This window comes from Tachypleus tridentatus, chromosome 7 (genome assembly GCF_004210375.1).
Source record: "Tachypleus tridentatus isolate NWPU-2018 chromosome 7, ASM421037v1, whole genome shotgun sequence".
NCBI lineage: Eukaryota > Metazoa > Arthropoda > Merostomata > Xiphosura > Limulidae > Tachypleus > Tachypleus tridentatus.
In genome coordinates this window covers 67,072,736-67,082,868 of record NC_134831.1, presented here as the reverse complement: position 1 = coordinate 67,082,868, position 10,133 = coordinate 67,072,736, and the positions used below count along the sequence as shown (strand labels likewise).

The 10,133-nt window shown below is 36.2% G+C and overlaps 1 protein-coding gene across 2 annotated transcripts in view; it reads right to left on the bottom strand.

Annotated features, from left to right (window-relative positions):
- Nucleotides 1-10,133, bottom strand: part of LOC143255875 (docking protein 2-like) — a 131,796-nt gene that overhangs the window by 1,160 nt on the left and 120,503 nt on the right. For both annotated transcript variants that reach the window (XM_076512216.1, XM_076512217.1), the window contains exons 4-5: nucleotides 8,766-8,944; nucleotides 8,108-8,503 (exon numbers count right to left, since the gene is read on the bottom strand). In XM_076512216.1, the coding sequence (XP_076368331.1) occupies nucleotides 8,108-8,503; nucleotides 8,766-8,944 (575 nt within the window). The remainder of the gene's footprint in view (nucleotides 1-8,107; nucleotides 8,504-8,765; nucleotides 8,945-10,133) is intronic.

Sequence of the window (10,133 nt, the reverse complement as noted above, 5' to 3'; positions counted from 1 at the left end):
TAATCTTACATTTATCCAGAGAAGGAAAACAAATTATTTACGCACGTTTTACAATCAATACAACATCCGCATATTATTTCACACATGAATAATAAAAACAAATATACCACCATGTATATAAATATTTAACAGAACGAACAAAAATAAGTAAACTTGTCTACGCCAATAAGATCAACGGTAACAGGTTTTCTTCAGTCACACCTTTTATCCTAACTGCAAATTTTGGTTAACTTCAGCAGCTCTATAGGTAACCAGAATACAAGTAAATCTTAGAATAGTTCAGTAGTAATAATGCAGAGGTCACTGGTGTTATAGCTTTTAATATATATAATTATTACAAGCTGTATTCACCAATATTACAATAGTTCAATCCCTTCAGAAACGAAGCAATTATTAACCGAGTATCACATTACAGTACGTTATATGAATTAATCATCGTTGCACTACAAACTACATAGAAGTAAGTTATATTTTCAAAACATAAAATTCATTTGTTTGAGGTAGAAAATCCTTCATTCAAATAATACTTTGAATTATTAAAATGTTAAATTCGAACCGATATAAAACAAAACACCACTGGCAACGGAATTTGACCTATCTGACTCTTCCTCTTACTGTCTCAGCAGATAGACTGATGTGGCTTTGCTGTAAGAAAACACACACACATTAAACTGAAATTTGATATAACGCTTTTTGGATTTCGCGAATGAACTTGCAACTAAGAAGAAGTGAAGAACAAAAAAAATTAAGTTTTGATTTTGCAGAGTTTATATATATATATTAATATTACTATCCCATAAATACGAGATATGTTGAAAAAATACGCGGACTGACGTCATAAAACAAAATGTACTTTATTTAGAAGTTACATGTCTGGGACCCCTTCAAAGTACTCTCCTCCCCAACGCACACACTTATCCCAACGGTGTTTCCACTTGTTGAAACAGTCCTGGTACGCTTCTTTTGTAATGTCCTCCAGCTCCTTCGTCGCATTTGCCTTAATATCGGGAATCGTCTCAAATCTTCTTCCTATCAAGGGTCTTTTGAGTTTGGGGAACAAGAAAAAATCGCAAGGAGCAAGGTCAGGTGAGTAGGGTGGGTGGGGAAGAACAGTGATCGAGTGTTTGGCCAAAAACTCACGAGTTCTGAGGGCTGAATTTCGCAGCAACGCGGTGCATCTTCAATTTTTCGGTCAAAATCTCGTAACAAGATCCAACTGATATCCCACACTCTTCAGCAAGCTCCCTGACAGTCAGATGTCGATTTGCCCGCACCAGGGTGTTGATTTTGTCGACGTGTGGGTCGTCAGTTGACGTGGAAGGACGTCCAGGACGCTCATCATCTTCAATGGACTGTCGACCATCTTTAAAACGTTCATGCCACTTGAAACGTGCCGTACGCTTCATAGCAACATCACCGTAAGCCGTGTTAAGCATAGCAAAAGTTTCAGTCGCTGATTTTCCAAGTTTAACACAAAATTTCACAGCAAGTCGTTGCTCCTTCAGGTCATTCATTCTGAAATCCGCCAAACGAAAAAAATCGCACTTCACTTAAAACCGCGTAGTTAATACACAAATGAAGATATCTGCAATCGGGAAATGGCGTCGTAATCAGCTGATCTGTGCAAACCTAGCGACACCAAGCGGTTTCCCCTAGAACCTACTGGAGCCGCACAATTCAAACAGTCCACTATTTTTTTAAAAGCCCTCGTATAGCGTGTTAAACAAGACGCTTTGCAATTCTAGTGAAATTGTTTTTTTTTTTTTTAAAGGATTGGAGGTAGGCATTTTCATCCCTAACAGGCATTTTTCGTTCAGAAACTCGTACATTAAAACTTATGGTAAGTAGCCCGAGGCTAATGATTCGTTAATCTTTAATATATCAGGTCATCCCATAAGTAATGTATAAAAATTTAATACAAAAAGTGCATCATCATTTCCGTCTTTCTAGAAGGCTTTAATGATTAAAATATGTAGTAAAACGTGTATAAAAATGTTCAGACAAATAAAAGAAACTAACCCAACTCCACGTTTTCAGATCATTAATCAAATAAACCTTTATGAAAATGGACGTGTCTGAGGAGCACATTAGGCATATAATGCTTTGAGTTTAAAAAAAGGCAATAATGCGGTAGAAACTACACGAAATATTCGAGGTGTTTGTGGTGCGGAGTCTTTCAATGAAAGTAAATCTTGAAGGTAGTTTCGGAAGTTCAAATCAGGTGATTACAACGTAAATGACGCGCTGCGTTCAGGTCGTCCTGTTGAGTTTAATGATGAATTGCTGCTGGCTGCACTTGATGACGATTGTGCTGTAACAGTTGAAGAACCTGCACAGAACCTTAATTCAACCCATTCAACAGGTCACCGTCATCTGCAACAGCTTGGAAAGGTGTCAAAACTTGGAAAATGGGGCACTCATAATTCGACAGAAGCCAACCTTAGAGCAAGAACGGACATTTGCACTTCTCTGCACACTCGTGAACGTAACTCACCTTTTTTGGACAGGTTAATGACTGGAAATGAAAAGTGGATACCTTATAAAAATTGTTAAGCGCCACAGACAATGGGTCAGTGCAGGTAAACTGGCTAAAATAAAGCCCAAAATGAACCTCCACCCTAGGAAAGTCTTGTTAAGCGTTTCGTAGGATATTGTTGGTGTGATCCACTTTGAGTTGTTGCCACTCAATGTAACGGTTACATCAGACTTGTATTATCAACAGTTAGAGCGCTTGAATGTTGCACTGAAAGAAAAGAGGCCTGTTTTGATCAATCGTAAAGGCATTGTATTATACCAGGAGAATGCACGACCCCATACAGCAAGGATTACATCTGTAAAGATTGAAAAGCTAGACTCCACATCCTCCTTATTTTCCAGACCTTTCCCCATCTGATTATCATTTATTCCGAAGTTTGCAGAACTATCTTAATGGAAAAGAGCTTGGAACACATGAATATGTCAACACTACCCTCTATATTCTTTTCCTCCAAACTCCAAGAATTTTTAGAAGTGGGATTCATAAGCTTGTGAATCGTTGGCAGGAAGTAATTAATAATAATGGAACATACATTATTGATTAAAAACATTAAAAGTGTTTGAAATCCTTTCTCTTTTTCTGAACCTAAAATCGGATATTACTTAAGGGATGACCCGATACATTTGGCTATCGTGGTCTAGCGAATATCGTGCAGGACTACCAATCAGCGCGTCCATACACAAAATCTAGTCAAGTACTTTGGGGTTGTTATTAGAGTGTCGGTGAACTTTTATTTTTCACTAAGAATATTGTATTAGATGACGTTCGGTGTTCCTCTAGTGCCTTTACTTTTAGTCTATCATTTAAACATTAGGAACAACAAAAATAGAAAGTGTTTATGTAGATTTTCATGAAAATTCAAGTCAGACTGTTACTTTTATAATTTTGTAATTTGGCAAATCTTTCATAAAAGTTTTTATCGTGAATGTAATAACATATTTCATGAGCAAAAGCAAAGCATATTAAATGCGTGATAAGCCTATTTCAAAGTCGTATGCTATTGTACTTTGGCTCGCCACTACGAAAATCAGCCTATTACAAAGTACACACCGGATATAAGTACCATGTTTTATTTCATTGAATATGCCTATATGTACAAAGACAAATATTGAAAATGATTTATTTGTACCTACAGTTTTGATTTTTGGAATTTCTTGTTATTACAGCGTAAGAACTAATGTGTTTTAACAGTTTTGATTTGCTTGCTTTTTTAAATTTTGTGAAGAACTACACAAGGACTATCCTCACTAGCCGTCCCTAATTTAGCAGTGTAAGACTAGAAGGAAAGCAACTAGTCATCACCACCAACCTCAACTCTTGGGCCACTCTTTTACCAACGAATAGTGGAATTGACCGTAACATTATAACACCCACAAGGCTGTATGGGCTTTGAACCTGTGATCATCAAATTACGAGTCGAGTGCTCTAACCACCTGGCCATGCTGGGCCTAATAGTTTTGAAAGACTACCGTTAGGAAACTATTTTAAGTTACAAAAACAAGAACTGTTACAGCTGAAAATTATAATAATACAAAATTATCTTATTTATATCAGTAAAATCGAGTACTTAGACTATATAAATCTTGTGAACTTTACTTATTCAATTACCTTAAATTCACTAAAAAATACAGAACAAAGACGAAGATCAATATGATATTTACACTTGCAGTATTTGTGAGAACCGTAAATACATCTAAAAGTTGGAGCTGCAGGGATAGATAATGTACGAATATCCACCTTTAAGAAGTTTACAGAAGCTAACGTTTTGAAGTTATCAGTGTAGCTGGTCAACAGGTAACGTCTTCGAGATATTGACCTATCTCTTTATCAAATCTTTTTACAAACTCTGGAAGGATCATTTCTGTCTTAACGACCATCAAATAATTGTTTTACAGAATACCAGAGAATGCCATAGCAAGAAAGCATGCCTATCAAATTGACCCACTGGTATCCTCATCATTAGTTGGTTATTACGGTGAAAGAGAAACTAAGATTAACACTGTTGAATTTTCAGCTAACAAGTGGGAATGTTTTGAAACTGGTCAGAATACCTCGACAAAACTTCACATCTGGAAGATGCTTTTGGGAAGAGCTCAACTGTCCATTTTTGCGGACAAGTTTTGAATAGGCGTCGATAAATCTTGTAAGATGTGTTGTTGTTCTATTAACTACTATAAGATATATCATGGCATATGTAAAATGGCAATTAGACTGGACAACTATCGATACCAATCTGCCTCGAATAACACCACTCTCAACAGTTCTCTGCCATTTACAGCATGAATCTAACCTGTCTTGACAGTCCAACCAAATACTGTGCGTTAACCTTTGCTAATAACATTTACGGGAGAGGCTTTATCGAAGTTGATGCCACAGTTAGATTGTTTCACAACCCTTTGTGAGGAGAAAGGTTTGCACAGTGAGGTTGCTCAATCACACAAAGCTAAAATGCCAGAGTTTTGCACAGGATCAAAGAACTCGCATATCAGAGCGTTTAGGGCTCCGAAACTACCATTCAAGCTATTCTGAAGCATCACTCACCTGCTTTCGTTTGTTTATGTGTAAAGATATACAATGGGCTGCCTGTGCTACGCCGACGAATATCGAAACCTAGTTTTTAGCGTTTTCAGTCTTCATACTTACCGTTGAGCCACTGGGGTTGGCACTCTCACCTACAGAATGAAGGCTGTAGTTATGAAAGAGTATTTTTCAACAACAAAAAAGTAATTGCATCAAAGCTGAATATAATTTCTGATTTGTTTAAGAGGTAAACCACGTTGGGCTATCTTCTGTGTCTACCGCGAGGAGTCGAACTTCGGATTTTAGAGTTGTACGTCCGTAGTCTTACTGATGTCCCGTTGGGGGACCTGGTGCAATTAATAAAATAATAAATTTTGCACGTACATCGACTTGTTCATTTGTGTATATTCAATTTTCTTTATAATAGTTGTAAATTAATCTTTCGTACCTATCCTTTTATATACCTTAACCTATTTCTTTTACATATATCCTTTTTCCTGCAAAATGGTTTTTGCGCACACATCAGCGTTTTCTATCTGTAACTTTCTTTCGCATCCATACAAGTTTGTTCATTTTGTTCTTCTGTCATTCATCTAAGTATCGTTAATGTCGTATGTTTATTTACCAGAACCTTAAAATCTTCCACATTCCTTTTCTCTTCTCTATATCCACATTTTGAGTACTTCAGTATCCTGGTCTTCCTACTTTATCTTCTATCTTTTATTAAGCTTCCACAGTATTAGAACTTAGTATTTATAACTTTTATATTTTGATGTTCTTTTATCTCTGTTCGCGAAATAAAATAAATTTCCAATTTCTACCTATACGTTAATTCTATCATCCGTCCAGGCTGAGTTTTACTTTATAAACCACATAAACACGTTTCGAAGATGGTCTTTCAAACTGAGCGGATGTGGATTAAGAATCCATTAGTAATTATTTGCTGTTAGTGTTTCCCGATCTAATAAGAAGGTTTCCAAATATTGCCATCTATTCTTTGTCACATCAAGATTTTTACAAATTTTTTATATTGAAAACCACAAATAACCGTCGAATGTAAGTCACTGTCGTACCTGTTGTTCTAAAGCCAGAATTTTTATAAGTATAGGGTTAACATCTATCGATAATGATAAGGTGTTAAACGCAACCTAGATATTTTTGTAACTTCCATTTTAGTTTTAAGAACGTGCAAAAGTTCAACCACTAAACTTGTAGTTCACTCTAAACTGGCCCGGTATGCCCTGGTGATTAAGGCACTCGACTCACAATCCGAGGGTCGCGGGTTCGAATCCCTATCACACCAAAACATGCTCGCCCTTTCAGTCGTGGAGACGTTATGATGTGACCATCGATCCCACTATTCGTTGGTAAGAGTGGCCCAAGAGTTGACGGTGGGTTGTGATGACTAGCTGCTTACCCTCTAGTCTACACTACTAAATTAGTGAAGGCTAACGCAAGTAGCTGTCATGTAGCTTTGCGCGAAATTCAAAACAAACCAAACCACTCTAAACTCGTGTAACTTCTCGAATTATCACAGATATATGCTCATACATGTTTATACCCGAGACCAGTCAGATCAATAAAGCTCTAGTTCATAATCACAATCGGCCCCGCATGGACAAGCGTGTTAAAGCGTGCGACTCGTAATCTGAGGGTCGCGGTTTCGCATCCCGGTCGCGCCAGACATTTTCGCCCTTTCAACCGTGAGGGCGTTATAATGTGACGGTCAATCCAATTCGTTGGTAAAAGAGTAGGCCAAGAGTTGGCGGTGGGTTGTGATGATTAGCTGCCTTCCCTTTAGTCTTACACTGCTAAATTAGGGACGGCTAGCACAGATAGCCCTCGAGTAGCTTTGTGCGAAATTCCAAAACAAACAAACAATCATAATCACAAACGACGTACTCCAGATTAATATACAAATATACTTTTAAAAGGAACAATTAACGTAAAATCACATTTCATTGGTTGAATCTTATGATATTTGACACCAAAAACATTTCTATACGGACAGAAATATGGAAGTGACTCACCGAAATTATACAAAACAAATAACATGCATATTCATTTTAGTGTATAGGTGGACAATGGGGTTCATACGCAGAGATCGGACCTCAAATTTTAGCGTTTTAAGTATACGAAATAACTGCTGCACAAGTGATTTCTCAAAATTACACACAAACAAATAATTAATAGCAAAAGCTTTACGCACGCGCATTAATAATACCCAAAATACATCGTTGATTTACCTTCCTATCAATTGATATAAAGATGTTCAAATAATATAATATTATAAGGTTATTTATCAAATGAGAATCTCCCGCTAGTATTGCGGTGAGTCCATGTATTTATATCGTTAAAATCAGTGGTTCGATTCACCTCGGTGGGCTCAGCAGGTGGCCCGATGTGGCTTTGCTGTAAGAAAACACACGCATCAAATGAGAGGAAACAGTATGAGCGGATTCATTACATTCCTAACAAAGAAAATATCATTATGATATATTATTATTATTAATTTTCGATTAAAGCAAGCTACTTAGAGTGGAACTAATAATAATCAACCCGTTAACGAGTATAGCTAACTAGATATTTTTCTTACGTTATTAGGTACAAAGATTAGAATACACGTTTCATCGCTGTTTACAACATATTTAGTTGTACACACAATATCATGAGACTCGAATAGCTTAGATGTAAGTGAAAACTAATAAACAATAGAGAATATCTCGCGAGACAGTTTCTAAAAATAATTAAAAAAGGAATCGGAATCCACATAACGTTGGTAGATTATTGGATCAAATAAAATCAAATTGTGGTAATAGAAACAAATTTAGTTCATATGGCAAAGTTTCGAGCAGCAATCACTCTTCATGAAGCTTAATAAGAAAATTATGTTCCATAAAAGAGCCATTGTGAGATACAGTGTAACTGCTGGATAAGAAATGAAGGCAGATGCTTCTCTGTAATTAAACTTATCTAATATTTGTGGTTTAGCTTCAGATGTAATTACATGGAAATAATAATAACTACTGATGCTATCTTTGTCGAGATTACCTTCTGATTCTCTTATTTCCTTCAGTGATTTAATATTTCGCGATCTCTGTAATTTCTCCATGTGAGGCGTTGTCGAGTTCTGGGAAAAACGTTTATCGCTCTTCGAAGGTAAAGAAGTTCTGATGCAAGAGGTGTTATCACACGTTGCTTGTTCGACCGGCTCTGACTCTTGACCCGAATGTTCGTGATGAGATCCTTTTTTTTTCAATAAATCGGGAGATAATGAGTTACTATCATTTCCTGGGGAACTGTTGGAACATTCAAAAACTGGTATGATGTAGTTTACGTCGTCTTGTTGATGTCTTGAAGGAGATGCGGATTTACGACTCCAAATTTCTGGGCAAGTGTTCCACAGATGAGGTATCGAAAGGAAAGGCGTAGAGGGTGCTGAACGACCTATAAGTTAGACTCAATTTATGACAGTTAATAATGGTAACGTAATATAATTAGTAATACGAATACACGGTTAATATCGTAAAAAAAATATACAACCCCTAAATAGAGGAAGCCACTAAGATTACGAGTTAATTGATTATTTCTCTAAATTAGCCTTAACTGGTGAAATTATTGACCATTGTGTCGTAAAAGTGGATACACATTTTTTGCGAATCATTATTTACAGTACCGTGTTTTATCTAAAGCATTTTTAGATATATACCTCCGCGAGTCCACAATCTGTGACTGCTTGTCCTGCTCTCTAGTGACCGGCTCTGACGCAAAGCCACAACTGCTGCCTTTCGTGCTGACCAAAGAGCAATCGCCCTCTTTAACTCCAAGATAATTTCTTGACCTCTTTGTGTCTTGAACTGAAACACTCCCTCACCAGTTGAGCAACGTCTGTGAACAATAAGACAATTTATATATATTACTTGAGAATCTATATACATATAATAGTGCTGACTGATGTATGTCCATGTAACTACTTCGCAGGTTGTGGATGGAGGTTCATTTGGTCCAAGCACAAGTACATAGAAAGTTTTAGTATTGCGGTTGTTTTATGGACGTTTTTGAGTTTTTTCGCTGCTACTTCTACCCCTGTAGATGAATCACCACCAAGTTTGGTGTGGAGATTCATTTGGTCCACACGTAGATACATTCAAAACTTGCAGTTTTACATTTTGTATTGAAGTTTTTATGTTTATTTTCTATTACAAATAAAGAAAGCAACTTTTCGTGTTCTCAGATGGCCTTTCTTTAATCATTAATTTACACAACTTCCGTCCAGGTAGTTATGTACTAAAACCTTTATTGTCTTTTTAAGCACACAGTTCTATTTTAGTGATCAATTTGAAACTTTGTCTTTTATTTATACAATATTTGCGGTTTTACCAATTAAAACAGCCTCAAAATGAAGTCGAATAACATTAACAACATGACTCAAAAATTTTAAATCCTGTTTTTGCTCGTTTCAAAATTGAACAGAAACTCAACTCTTATACAAAGATTAAATATATGTATATATATGTACACACAACAACACATTTTTATTACTGTCGGTTGCATTCATGATAAACACCGATAAAATAGGTGTAAATGCGATGAGATGTGCACTCAGCTATAAAAAATATTTGTTGTCAAAACGCTTTCCGAAAATGGAGTTGGTAAACTTTAACCTATTATTTTAATTTTGGGGAAATATAATTTATTGTTATAGAAAGATGTCTACCGGTGAGACAGCTGTAAGTTTACGGATTTACAGCGTTAAAATACGGAGATAACCCAGTGTGGCTTTGTATTAAAACAAAGAAACAAATTGTTATATAAATGTAAGAGTCGTTTTGTTTATGCTAAAAAAAGAATTCTAGTTATTTGTTCTAATAGAATGATACGTCTGGTCACACGTAATTTAGGAACCGTAAGCGCAAGGAGTTTGTATCAATAAGATGGAGGATTTTAAGACTGTTTATTTAGATTGAACTATAGATGTGAATAGTTGTTTTTACGACAGTTTACACAAAGTGTAACTGCAAAGAGATCATATAAAACGTGACAAAATCTTGTAATCTACTGATATATTTAGTAACTT